Source organism: Sinohyriopsis cumingii, chromosome 15, assembly GCF_028554795.1.
Source record: "Sinohyriopsis cumingii isolate HCF-2022 chromosome 15, ASM2855479v2, whole genome shotgun sequence".
Classification (NCBI taxonomy): Eukaryota; Metazoa; Mollusca; class Bivalvia; order Unionida; family Unionidae; genus Sinohyriopsis; species Sinohyriopsis cumingii.
Window position 1 is genome coordinate 15,894,088 of NC_142975.1, and position 14,714 is coordinate 15,908,801.

A 14,714-nucleotide genomic window follows, 5' to 3' on the forward strand; every position below is an offset into this window, starting at 1 on the left:
ATAGAGATTTGATTAATATATTTGCTTATTTTTTCTTAATTTCTTCGAAAGGATTGTATTAAAGTTTTTTTAAAAATAATATTCTTCATCATTCTACGTGTTAGAGTTGTTTAGTTTATAATATGATAATGTGCAAGAAAACTTCTAAACGTTGCTGTCCGTTGGTGAACCTAGTGACCAAGAATCTGAATACGTTACCAGTGATAGTGAAGGTCACAATTAGAAAGATAATTTCAGTACTAACTTAATGGTAACCCATTGTGCGAAATTTTGTAATCCCCTTTCCAAATCTGGCGAAGCAAAACATAGCAAAGATTACAAGCAATCCCCACTCCAAATAAATAAATAAATTGAATGTTTAAAATATTTGGATTTGACGCTGCTGACGGCAGTAGGAGATTTTGAGAGGTGCTAAGTGATGGATAATTTGAGTTCATCTGGGCCGAAAATCTGTTTAAGCCACCTTTTAGATAGTGTATTGATTTGTTAGTTACTAATTATTTAGACTCCGCGCCTGCATATTTACAAGATCCTCATACAGTACCGCAGATTACCATAAATGAAGACATGTTACTGATAGATCTCGCATATATAAAAGTTAAATGGCTGTAGGACGCAATTACTGTCAAGGTGTATGTCATAGCAAAATTGAAATTATGACATTCTGAATACAGTAGATCACATTTGCTGGCGCTACGTTTTGCTGTCTATACTCGACTATGTCTTAAATGTAGTATGGCGTAGTCATGTAATCAGCTTTGCCGATCATGCGGATGTGTTCGCGAATTATATCGTGCACGCAGGCACATATCCGCCGAACAGATACTGTAGCTACATCTGACCCCGTTGAAGAAGCATACATATAATTCTATGAAATAATACCCAAGTTTTAAGCAACTGCAGTTTCCGATACTGCTAAAGGTAAAACAATACTACAAAGACCTGTCTGTTAGAAAATGATTACCCTTACAGAAAGCACACAGACAGTGATTTAACTAAGGCAGCTCGCGTGGGATACGAATACTAAGCGGTATGAGAAAAGATGACATACCTGTAATATCAAGAGTTGCTCCAGAGGATCGACGGCGAAATGTAAAGGAATTGCAGTGCAATATTTTATGAAGATTCCTACACGAGGCAAGCGGACCTAAATATCATAGGTAGTTGGTAATGAATAAGATCGTCGTCCACGTATTGCACTTACCATTGCCAATGAGGCTGCCAAAGCATGACAGTTACAAGTACTTGATTTTGAGTTACAAAAACATCGTGATGATTTACTAGATTATCGGGTAATTATTCTGGTCGAATATGAGCCAGATGAAGATGTGGTTAAATTTCTTTCAAATATGCCACCAGTGCAGGGTCAGAATTGGTTGTAGACAGATGGGCGGAAGTTCAGTTACAGTATAAGGGACTAAGTGAAATAATTCTGACTGCCAAGTAATCTTTATTTGATCTTTGCTGGAAGTTTAGGATTAAGTCATTTTACTAGTGCAGGATTATGTAATTTCTCTGGTTTAGCTTTAGACCATTTTTCTGGTGCAGAATTACGCCATTTTTCGGATGTAGGATTAGACCTTTTCTTTTATTGTAGGATTTAGCCATTTTTCTGGTGTAGGATCGGAACATTTTTTTGGTGTAAGATTAAAGCATTTGTCTGGTGTAGGATCAGCCCATAATCCTGTTGTAGGATTATATTTTTTTTAAGATTTCTTGAACATTTATCCAAGAAGTCTAGAATGACCTTTCTAAATTGAGACCAGAAAGCCACACGACAAGTAAGAATTCAAAATAACGGACTAATATTTATTTTATCTGATTTCACCCTTCTTCATTGGGAACATAACAGCATCCCCAGCCATTTTTATCTTTCGTACATTTTATTTACATACAAATCTGGTATGTAATGAAAATTTTCATTTTATCCCCTCTTCTAGACATATTTTGTTTTTCCAGAAAAATAATCTAGTTTGTTATGACAATTTTTACTTTCTTTAGCCTTTTAGATATCTTTCTGTTTTTTTTTTAACCAAACTTTCTTTAGTTAATTACCTTCTGGAGTTTTTGCCTTTTTTCTTATAAAAATCTGGTGAATTTATTTAGCCGTGTTATTTCTTGTGTCACCTCATTACGCTTAGCTTTTGTAGTCACATCCCTGAAGAATTCGAAAGAGTATACAATGTCGAGTGAAGCAAGATTGCTATAAGAGTGAAGAAGAAAAACTCTGAGTATAGGTGCGGCAAGCTTTATTAGATCAAAACAGCATTCCATATATAAAGTTGCTCAAGATAACAAAGATGAAATTATTCTTCTTTATGCTAAAAATTAATTAAGAATAACCATCTTTATATTTGCCAAGAATTTCTGTATTCGAAAGATCACCAACCATTCTGTGAGTAATCCCGATTTTAACCAAAACACAACCAAATTATGTTTACGTTTAGTGGTAAAATTGATAATTTGGATATAATTTTACATTTTGCGTACGAGTTAAAAATAAAATAAAAGGAAACAGAATGCTATAGTATAAATGCAGAAATAAGGATTTTAACTCTTGAAGCATGACAAATTTCCTAGAATAATTATCCTACATCATGAAGTTGGTGGCGGCAGTATTTTATGACAATAAGTAATAATTATAAATATACAGTTCTTATAGTAACTCCTTCATAATTACTGCAAAATTCAATAAAATGTACATTTGTAACACTAGCAGAAAAATTTAACACACTTCACAGTATGCAATTTCACATAGGAATAATACAAAGACAAGTGCAGGTGTTCACAATTTATAAATAAAAACATAAAATTGAAACGATGACAAAGTTGCTTTAAGACAATTGTGTAATTTTTGTTCACAATGGAATAACGTATGAACTTGAACTTGGAGATAAAAAAATGACAACGTCTTCAGTTTCCTCTGCTTTCAAATTGTGTGTGTTGTCAGCTTTCATAAGAAACTTCCGACAGGAGTACATCTGACCTTAGACTACAGTACACAGATGGGTTATCTTTAGCTACAGCTATACATGTTTCCCGGTTGGACGTTGCAGATGCGACATGGTGGTCACATACAATACAAATTCCTAATTTCTCTCCATGACTTCGATATTGTTCAGAGAATAAGAGTAAATTAACGTGGAAATGGTTGCTTAAGAAAGATTTAAGCTTCATGTTGTAATTGTACTAGGAAACGTTGTACGTAATACCAAATGTCTGTAAAATGTTGGTAAGTTTGTAAATTTTATGTCTAATTATTACAACAGAATACAGCAATAATTTCAATAATTTATAATACTGCTAAAATAACAAGAGCACCGTGTGTACTCAAGGCGTGTGATTATCCGGGAAATGCAAGAAGAAGAGATGGAGAGTCAGTAGTTGTGATTGCTGGGACAGGCAGAGATCACGGTAGGTCAGGCTATTATGTGTTGCTAGTTTGTCTTCTCTTTGATAAGGCAGGTGTCAAAGCATAAACCCTCTAAAAGTTTATTGTCCGTATATTTGCGAATTATGAACCATTCTTACACTCAGAGGAGGAGAGCTACTAGATAATTATATAATTTGTATCACGCTCAAGGTGGAAACGCTTCCAATCACCCTGTAGACTTTATTTTGATTGGGCTTATTGGCGTATGTACTAGTAACCAATAACTTGAATCAATAAATACTCGGTCAAAAACGCGATGAAGACTGTCTTGTCAGGTTACATCATGTTGTTTAGAGAGAATTGCTTCTATAACATATGTGTATTAGTTGGCATAAATGATTACCATTGAAGCAAAAACGAAATCATGTTCTTACTTTTTTATACAGAATTCCACGTGTCTTATTGACATTAACGACAAAAGAAATTTTTTATAATTGGATATATTCATACGTTTTTTAATCATCACTTATGGTGTAGAGGAGGGGGTCGATTTCGGCCCTCTTTCCGCCAAAATATGCAGTGGAAAGTTTTTCAAAAGTTTCCTTCAGGAAAATAGTATATTCCAACACATGTATGAAAAGGTACACCAGATAGAAATTGGAAAGAGTTCAAACTGTTGTGCTGCAAACATTGCTATGAAATCACTTGCCAATGCACGTTATAAATACACTATACATGTCTGCAAATTTGCCAGACACTTAAGCTCTATTCTTCGAATATTATCTACACCGTTTATAACACGTAATCAAGATTATATTACTTTAGTGGAATTCAGGGTGGTAATTGTCAAATAGAAAGTATCAGCATGCTAACTAAGTTCAAAAATGTAAGGTAGAACAAGATTAAATGTAATGTAAGTTTTGCACACATGTCCAAATGGCAAAATATAGGATATAAAAATATACGTAAATATAAAAAAAAAACAAATGTATTATTGTGGAAGTGTTTGCACTATTGCTGTCAGAAGTGATTCCAGGCATCTTAAGCCAGCGAATGTTTGTAACACATTTTGATACTGCATCGTGCTAGTCCAAGTGGATGATGTTGTAGCTATTTTGGTGTGCATCAAAATTAATATACAGAAGACATCAGTTGTAGAAACTGCTTAGTTCTGGAAATCCACCTATCAAAAAGGGACGACAGAAAAGACGACAATAATCCGCCAGAGTCTAGAATGCCAAACTCAGCAGAAAATAGACTCGTAGGTGGGGAAGAGTCAAGTTGGTTTATGTCTACAAAGCAAAATCATCGCACGATGTAATGGGCGACTTAATCTCTACCCAGTTTAAACAAACCAGCAAATCCATCACTCTGGTTACAACCATTCTGCTTGAATCACGTCTAAGTATTCGAAGGCTTACATCTGGAATTATTGATGATCCATCATGTCCTTGCTGCTATTCGATGTTCTAGAGGAATGATTCTAACATCCAGGTCTCAGTTACATTATGAGTTTCTCCCTCCCATTGTTTGATTTCCGGTAGGCATTGGCGTTACACTGATGACTTTAACCTTTTCCGAATAAACTGTATCAGACGTGCCCACCTTAATGTCTTGACTGTCTTGATCGCACTTTTTATCAGCTTCTATGCATGTAAGGCAAACGTTTCCCCGCTTTCTACGTTTCACTTGAGCGGCATCATACTGATAAAACATCAAGTAGTTGTTCACAAATACTGGAATGCTTGAAGATAACAGGAGCAGTCCACACACAGTACAAAGTGATCCAACAAACCTTCCAAAATGAGACTTTGGGACATAGTCACCATATCCAACTGTTGTCATGGTAACTACGGCCCACCACCAGGCAGTGAATAATGTAGGGATGTTATCGCGCGTCTCGGCAAAATACAGAAAACTGGAAAAGATGCACATGGCAACGAAAATATAAAAGAAAACCAAGCCAAGAGATATCAAATTTTTCATGGCGGTGTAGGTCATGACTTTGCAACCAGTCATAGTCATAGCAACCCTAGCAAGACGCAAAACTCTGAGCATCTGTATAAATTCCAAAAGGTCCAAGACATTGATTTGAAATTGTTCCTCTTTTTTAACGTTGTCAACAATTATATGAATATAGGATGTGACAATAATTAGAACGTCTATGACATTCACTACTGACCTGAAGTAAATCTTGAGACTTGGGCAGCAGATTAATCTTATTATAAGTTCTATACTGAAGTATGTCAAGGTAGCCATCTCCAAGTGATTTATGATGTCAATCGGTATTCTTAGTTTCAGTATTTGCTTAGGTTTTCCATTGCTGCTTATATTTGTTGGATTACGTGTTGCGTTTGTAGTTAAACCATTTGATGAGCATTGATTGTTATTATCAGCTTCATCATCACAACCTACATAACTATCAAAATCTTCATCAATGTTCCCTTGATAACCCGTGTCACTGGATTGTTCCATGTACTCAAAAAGTTCGCTTTTGGTAAGTTTCCGTTGGAACGATGGATCTGTTTGCAGCGCCATAAGGATTATGGTAAGAAGAACCATACAAGTCATCACGTAGAAGAGCAACTGAAATGAAAAGGATCAAAAGTCTTAATATAAAATAAAATTTAAAGTGTAAGGGGGACGAAATTTTCAGACACACAGTAAATGCATCAGATTAAAAAATATTACTTAGAATTCTCTATCAAATTAAGTCACTTGAACACTCGCTATTCATATACTGCACCAACTCGGGACTTGGTAATTTAATAGACCTTAAAGTTAAACTGCCATAATAATAATTTACTCAGACGTGTCGATATCAACAAAATCAGTTTTGAAGGACACATGTCAGAGAAAAAGAAAAAGAACAAACAAACAAAGAAACTGATGGATCCCGATACCCAAATCGTGAAATTATTAGGCACAAAAATAATTTAATGGGACACAGGAAGCTATCTAGCTCCATTTGTTTTCGTGACATAGACGTAAGCTGCAAATACAAAGTGGAAATAAACAGTGTCTGACAACAAAGAACCTTTAAGGATATGCATGAATGCACACCTGTATAGTATTCGCATATAAACTTACTTTTCCTATGACAGAGGAAGTTTGGTAATCAAATATTTCCCAAATCCTCTCTCTAACTTTGGATCTTGGCGTGTGTATCAGTGAGGTGTTTTTTCTCTCCATTTGACGCCCAAAATCCTCCAAGCTGTCTTGATCGTCAAGAAACGTCTGATACCTGCAATGAATAAATGGAATAAATGAAACTGAGGTGGCTAAACTGCAGATTTGCGTATCTGAAGAATCAGATAACTAATTATATAGAACATGAGTAGTTTTTTCTTTCTTCATAGTACTCTTTCCTTAAATTGAATACATGCACCGTCTTTATGATGCTCTAATGATACTACGTTGAAGAGAAGAACAATCATATTTGGCAACTAATCGTCATGATCGTATTCATTTATAGAGCAGATGCTGGTTGCTACGAGAATTGTGAAGCCCTGACAATGTCAGCAATTATATTGTATTAATATTTAGTCATTTAACTTTAATCCTTTGAATGCTGGTTAAACGTTTTCTTTTATTGTAATGTATCCCATATTTTGCACTTAAAGCGTAGGAACATCGGTGTTTCCCAATTATTGTCCCATTGTTTTTTTTCCATTTCCTTTAGTGATATGTCATACTTGAATTGCAGATAAAACACATTCTAAAATTAAAGACCAACTACACCATGATACCATTTTCCCCACAAGAAAAGAACCCCGACACTCTCAAACAAGGAAGAATAATTGTTGTATATGCAATGTAATAATTGCTGCAAATAGTGACATCTATCTAGACTCGAAAATCATTTAATTTGAAAGTTGTCGTTGCAATTAGCGTAATTACCTCATATATATATATATATATATATATATATATATATATATATATATATATATATATATATATATATATATATATATATATATATATATATATATAATGAGAACATTCTATAGGATCGTAGGATAATATCAGTAACTCATCATGACTATGTTCGATATTGGTGATCGATATGCTAGTTTTTAAATCATGGAGAAATGAAAGCATTGTTTGAAGAGAAAGATTACACATAGTTGAAAACAGACAGGGAGGCTACAGAGGGATCTAAGTATAGGTAAATTATTTCATATTTCTTGTCCACAGAGTTTTGATATTGGATCCTCATAAACGAATTGACGGATAATTTTGTATATTGAAAAGGAAGTCATTTTCTCAAATGTTTTATATTTTCCCAACATTTTTTTCTTTTTTTTCTACATAGGCAATATCAAAACAGGATAGTGTGACCAAAACACTCACATAACTGAGATGATATTTCAAGAAGTTTGTAATTTTCACAAACGATTGTTCATTCATATACTTATCGACATGTATTTTTCATTTCTAAAATAAGATATCTTTGCCATCTTTTAATTTTCAAATACCAAAACAAGACAATTGTGTTTCAATAAAGTATACAGAAAACAATTTTCAGTTCTGTGTTTGATGGTCGAAAACACAAGAACAGGTTATCTAGTGCCCAGAAAATAAATACTTATAAACAGAAATGTCCTTTTACTCAAACAGCGTGCAACATTCGATGTCCATACATTGCAGAAAGCAAAAGCATTTCTCTTTTTAATTGTTTGTCCCAATTGTGTGTACATAAATGTGCGTTATGGTTAGTAGCAATATGTGAGCGAGTGTGCAGCAAAAGGTCAAGTCACCTTCTTGGTGATTTATTTTGGACCTTCAAAGACTATGCCTATTTCCTGCTTACGTCACTGTTATTAATGGTTAGCTAAATTTGCGAAAAGTGTTGTAGATTTTACGCAATCAATACTTTTGTGCGAAGGGTAAAAACAGAGAAGATGTAATTGACAAAAGAACAAAAAGACACCATTTCTAGAGACCATTCGGCAGAAGGCGTATGCCCCATCTTAAGTTTTATACCCAGAAAAATATTTGAAACTATGTACAGTGACACATACCCCACATTTACTATTCAACACATCATTTCTAGTGAACAATACCCAGTGATCTGCAATCCAAGACTCCACTTTTATATTAACAACACGCTGTGAGGATTTATCTGCTGCCTATTGCCTACATGCATATATTAGAGTTATATAAAGTATTATGTATACCTCAGCTTGTGTTGGCGGAGTAAGTAAATGTGCCAACATTGTACGGATGTTATAAATAGATTTAATCAAGACAAACAACCAATAATAACACTAAAATGGATGTGATAACATGTAGCACTAAAATTCCGAAGGTGTTTCAGAATTAAGCGGAGAGAAAAGAAAATCCTTAACAATACCTTGACTAATTTGTCAAAACTTTCACGGAATTTAGCAGATATATAATACGTCCGAACACTTTTTGGACCTCGGCTAAAATTAGTAGGGGAGTTAAAAAATTTTTTTACTGACTTCAGTGGAGACTAAACCAAATCCAAAACATGTAAAAACAGTTAAGACCGACCAACAAGTAGTAGTTAAATTTTGAAATTCTCACATAGTTTAGCCGAGTCTGAAACAAATCCGTAAAAAACGATAAAAGGTATGTGCTAGACATCAAGTAGTGCTACAATGACGAACGTGTCACTGACATTTGAGGACAGTGAAAAGAGATCTGGAAAAATGTAAATGATCAAATGTTAACCTAACATCAAAGTAATGGTAAAATAACGAAACTGTCACGGACTTTAGCTGAGACCGAAAAGTTCTTAATACGAATGTGACTAAAAGTAAAGCTCAAAGTTCTAAAATAGTACAGACGTTAGCAGGGACTAAACGTACCAAATTTAACAACGAATGAAAAATACCTTAATAAATTTAAAAATCGCGCATGGAAATTTCATAATTATGTTTTAGACTTTGTGAAAGATGTTTATGAACAGATGAAAATAACTTTCACGAGTGAAACACCCATACACCTACTATCCATCGAAAAGGGTAAGAACATATACGCAGACACACTATATCATGAACATACCATTTTGAGTGAGCCACATTTACCAACAACAAAAGGGGTAGGAATATACACAAAACACGTTTATACCATAACACATCAGGTAGAATGTAAAAGAAGACTGATGAAAGAGACCGACAACTTTCCAAATTGATGTGTTTGGCAAGGTCTAGTCTATTCAAACACACCATGCATTCAAACTTGCAGAGCAACATACTACATAAATTCTTGTCATGGAAATCATACAAATGGAAATGTCTAAATTTCCTGTGGATAAATATCGGTGTCAACAACAGAATGTCAAAACACTTTTGGAAACGATGCATCAACCATGTAGGCACGCCAAAGAGCTCGGATCCCAAGATGGAGTAGACGTATTGTTTTGTTTTTGCAGGAACGTGCTCGTGGGTGATGGAGTAACAGTACTTACCAAAGACGACAATAAAGTATTTGTGCAACATATTTCACTGGAATCTTGATGCAGTTTCATAATTATCTAACCCAAATTGGAAAAGCTATTGATTTTCAGTCAGAATTTTTAGATTTTTTTTTTGTGCAACATATCAATTGGCTGACGTAATGGCAGTGAGTAGCTTGGAGTTATACAGGTCAAGACTAAACATTACTCAACAGCTTTAGCCTACTGGGAAGTCAGCAAAGACTCATCACAGAACTGATTCCTCTCACGGATACGACCAACACTCTCTCTTCAGAGCCTGCGTATCCCATGGATACTACTTCCATCTTTTCAGAATCTGCCCCATCTAAGGACTAAACCATCGATTATCCAGACTTTAAAACAGTTATGTTACCATGCAATGTGAGAAAAGAGGAGATGGTCAAAGGGACCTGTAGCTTCTGACATTGGGTAACGTCACAAACATCTCAGCGTGTCTAAGGTCATATCAGCTGTTAATGAGCAATATAAGTAAATGTTAGGTTTGTTTGTTAGTTATAGTGATATTCAATTTACCAAAAACGGAGATAATGTAGGCAATGAGGAAGTGGCGGAGGTTGAAAATGTGAATTATGCATGTGTCGAGAAAACTGTCTTTATATAAACATTATGAAGAGGTATTTCTTCTGAACATGGTTGGGATATTGTGGAATCTATTATAAATGAAACGAGAGTCATCCCGATTCCTCATGACCAGGATACATGTGTGATCATCCCACCAACAACCATACCCTGACAATTTCCTCGAGTGACATATGTAAAATATTTACCAATGAGGAAAGTACCAAGAAAAAAGTGATTTGTTTTAAACAGTTTTGCCTGATAATACAATTTGTACAAGTCATTGAAAGTATAAATAATTTTTTAAACCGTTATTAATTGTATCTAGTATGCATGTAGTTTATGTGTCGTTCTTACCTATAGGTTAAAACACCAATTGCACAATTGTATTTAAAACCCACAAAATCGAGACATCGTCAACTGGGATTATCAATCTGATTAATCAATACAATAATAAGAAAATAAAATCACTAAATGTAATTTAATGCTAGTTATATATTACATATTTTGATTGTTAGCTACTTAGTCTGGCCTGCACAATTCTTTTATATAGCCGGTTCTTGTTACACTGTAGATTTACGGTTATTCCAATAACTATTTACCGTGTTGCTCATGCCCGGATATTACACAGTTTCAAAATTTAAACTTAAACTGTGTATTTTGTTCATAGGAATCACAAAAAGTGTTTCTAAACGTCAGTTTTGATTGGATGAACGTGAGTTTGAGGGTGAGTTGTTGTGTGAATTAGTCACTTTTGATGAGCCAGCTTTGATTGGTGAGAAGAAAATAAGAAACCTATCTTAAACTTAAACGCAGTTCTGTGATTACCAGGAGGGTCCGCTTACTTCCTGATAAGGGATGTTTGAGGGTGACCAAATAGGTAAATTGATTCACTCACTTTAAATAGCAGCAGTCAGACAGTTCTTCTTTACCGATCTTCCAAAATTCCAATTCCCTTTTAAAGGCCCCTGGACAGATTCCACTGGGCATGTGCAGTTCACCAGTCTGGTAATAAGCCAAGATGGCAGCAAAACTTTCTGCCGGCCTGTCAACAATAATTTTGTCCTTGGAGTCGGATGAGGAAGATTCCTTACATAGATCATTCAGGTATCCTTCAGGATATCTTTCCAACAAAGACTTCTGAATGTCAAATTCTACACCACCAACTCGCAGACTCACTCTTGCCATTTCTGTCACGAATTGAAATGTGTAGTTTTCTTGCACAGCAAGAGAGATATTATGAATACGATTAATGTTTAAAATGGTCATGCGCACATCTCTTCGGGTAACGATGGATGTATTGATCTGTCTTTTGCTCTTTTTTTTGTTTTGTTTGCTTGGAAACTAGGTTTAAACATGTACGAAAATGTCAACTGATACATAATAGATAGTATTACCGTCCGATTACTTGGACATTTGATCATGGAGCATAGTATACCGAAACCTTCATGAAAATATATTTCTACGGTATCCATCATCCCACGTGAAGATCGTGCATTGTTAACAACATATAGTCACCTTCATCCGTATACTTAAGTATTACAAACAAACTGGTTTATTAATTAGACCAAAAAATAGTAATTAAATATTTTAGTTTTTTGTATGGTCGTAGAGTTTTCTTCTGTAATTCTTATCGATATGCATACAGTATGACGTGTTTGTTTAGTTTGTCTTAATATACTCATGTGCTCGTTAAAATAACGAGCGCATAAGTATATTAAGACAAACTAAACAGACACGTTGTTAATTGTGTCAATAGGTACCACTGCTTTACAAATGATCAATAATAAACAAAACAATTTAAAAATTCTACTGTTGAAAAGTTTGAAAGATATTTTGAGGAAAGCGATCGAATCATGGAAGGAGATGCGAACATGGAATAGGCACACGGGTTTTGTTGGAAGCATGAGCAGCACTGTCATATCGACAATTGATTGAATTTCAAGTGCTATTGGCTATGATGCAGTGTTTAATTAACAATAAATATAGATGGCAGATTCAGCCAGAGAATAACGGATCTACTGGAAAAGCAAATCGTCTAACCAAATTAAATTCCTTGTGGATTCATCTGTAATGTATTTTTAGCGTTGCTGTTTGTGTTGATATTAACGGCACTTGTAACACATTATTGGCTGCTTAATGCCCTGTACAATGGAACAATGTACCTTTTCCAAGAAATCACAGAGGTAATTGACCCCAGCTGGCTTGGGTGGGTATCGAACCCGCAACCTTCAATACGAGTTCGATTCTATCCCAACTGAGCTACCGTCAATCTCTCATCTGTAATACATATATAAATAATAAATTCTGTCCGAAGATAGTGCCTATAACGTGCAGATAAATAGCATCAATAATAATGTTTAAATGAACAAATGGCTTCAGTCCATCGATAGCCTCTCACGAACAAAGATAAAAAATCCAGTCAAATTACGCCAGCCTCAACATTACAAAAATGATTAAGCTTGATGCAAAACTGTATTAATTAAAATTAGCAGACATTCTTGATATGGATAAAAAAGACTGAGATTTAAGATTAAGAATTGTTATTTTGAGGCAATATTTTAACAAATATATGCCTGACAATATATAATATTAGCCATTGGCATTTTATGAAATATACAATATAACGGAGCAATAATTGTCATGCAGTAGAACCAACGTCACTGACATAATTTTTGTCACTATCTGCTAGAGTTATTGGATACAAGCCTGATGGAACAAACAATAAGCGTTTCATTAGCTATGAGAGATTAACATTGCCCCGTGCTCGCCTAGCACTAAGAGCACAGATATTGAAGACTTTCTCAAATGTAACAAATCTTTTTTTTTTAAATCACTTTTCATCGTATGAGTGTTTGAATCACGACGTTTAGGTAGTATCTTATCGTTCGAATATCTAGAAGCATGACGAATTTCTGGTGGTTCGATTTCGGAGTTTGTAATCTGAGTATAAATAATTGGGGTCATACTGTTCAGTTGTCCTGTCTTTCAGTTTATAAAAATGGTGGTGCATATGACACAATGGTGAGTCAACCAATTCGTACAGCTAAAGGCTTAGGAACGAGACATCCTTTTGGTTGAGCATATGACTCACTAATGAGCCGTACACTTGATATACTATACGACTCAGGTACGAGAAAAATAAATCATAGTCGGCAGAGCACAAAACTTAACAAAGTGTTATAGAATTGTTGGATGAATAATACTCAGTAGCGAGTCAAACAAATGTTAGAGCACAAGATATAGTAACAAGTGACACACAGATTATAAAACATTAGACTTAGACTGAGTAATAATTCAAACACTTGCTAGACAGTAAGACAGCCTAAGTGTCGAATCATAGAATTAGTAAGGCAAAATACCTGGTAATGAGTTACACAATAGGTAGGACACAAGACTCGATAAAGAGTAACACACTATTAGTGCGCAAGACTCAGTAATGAGCATTCAGTTGGTAGAGCCTTGGATTCAGTGACGATGAATACAAATTGTAGACAACAAGACACGGTAACCTGTCACACAATTGGTGAAGACAAGGCTCAGTAACGAGTCATACACCTGCTAGAGCACAAAAAGCACTCAGTACCCAGTGACACAATTTGTAGACCACAAAACTCAATAAAGAGTCATACAATTGGTAGAACACAAGATACAGTAATGAGTCACATACCTGTTAGGGGACAAGATTAGATAGTTACATTACAAGAGTGCTCATTTCCAACGTGATATTTTTGTAAACAGATAAGGCTTTGCTCAATACACGAAGACGAATACTAATTTGATTTGACCGCAGAACATAATAATAAGGTCAAATGACCTTGAAATAGCTTTTAAAGTATCACCCATTATGCTTTTGACTAACATGATATCATCGTGCAGGTATGACGTCATATGAAAATAATAAATTAACCAATTTAAAAACTGAATGATAGACATTTGGTGTGTGTGTTTCTATGTGTGATTTAGGTTTTGAACGTAGATTTAACAATTATGCAGCCATATCGCTACGATGTCTGCAGTGTGGCAGTTCATAGTGATGTCTAGCCATGGGGCATCACGCTTCAGTGAAGTATCATGATGTCACACCCAGTCATATTATCCTGCCACCTGGCAGCTGGTAGTATAATTTATCTTCTAAGTCTTTGATATGACTCGGCCGGGGTTTCGAACCCTCGACCTCCCGCATCTGAGTCGGACGCTCTAACCACTTAGGCCACACGAGCGGTCGACATGTGATGTAGTTCAGAATGTTTTTAAAAGGAATTATTAATAAGGAAGTAATTGTATACGCACTCCACCGAGCGCTGAATT

At 35.1% G+C, this 14,714-nt stretch overlaps 1 protein-coding gene across 1 annotated transcript; it reads right to left on the reverse strand.

Annotated features, from left to right (window-relative positions):
• Positions 1-2,232: 2,232 nt before the first annotated feature.
• LOC149781307 (potassium voltage-gated channel protein Shaw-like) lies at positions 2,233-11,591 on the reverse strand. The gene is made up of 3 exons (XM_089934695.1): positions 11,302-11,591; positions 6,464-6,617; positions 2,233-5,959 (listed from the first exon to the last, which is right to left on the reverse strand). The coding sequence occupies exons 1-3, from the start codon at positions 11,589-11,591 to the stop codon at positions 4,880-4,882; spliced, it is 1,524 nt and encodes a 507-aa protein (XP_089790821.1). The 3' UTR covers positions 2,233-4,879.
• Between the last annotated feature and the right edge of the window lie 3,123 nt (positions 11,592-14,714).

Coding starts and splice junctions, on each gene's coding strand:
- LOC149781307 (XM_089934695.1), bottom strand. CDS start 11,591: ATGGCAAGAGTGAGTCTGCGAGTTGGTGGTGTAGAATTTGACATTCAG. Junction 6,618..11,301: donor TCTGACTGCTGCTATTTAAA/GTGAGTGAATCA, acceptor TATTCATTGCAG/GTATCAGACGTTTCTTGACG. Junction 5,960..6,463: donor CTTCCTCTGTCATAGGAAAA/GTAAGTTTATAT, acceptor TTTTCATTTCAG/TTGCTCTTCTACGTGATGAC.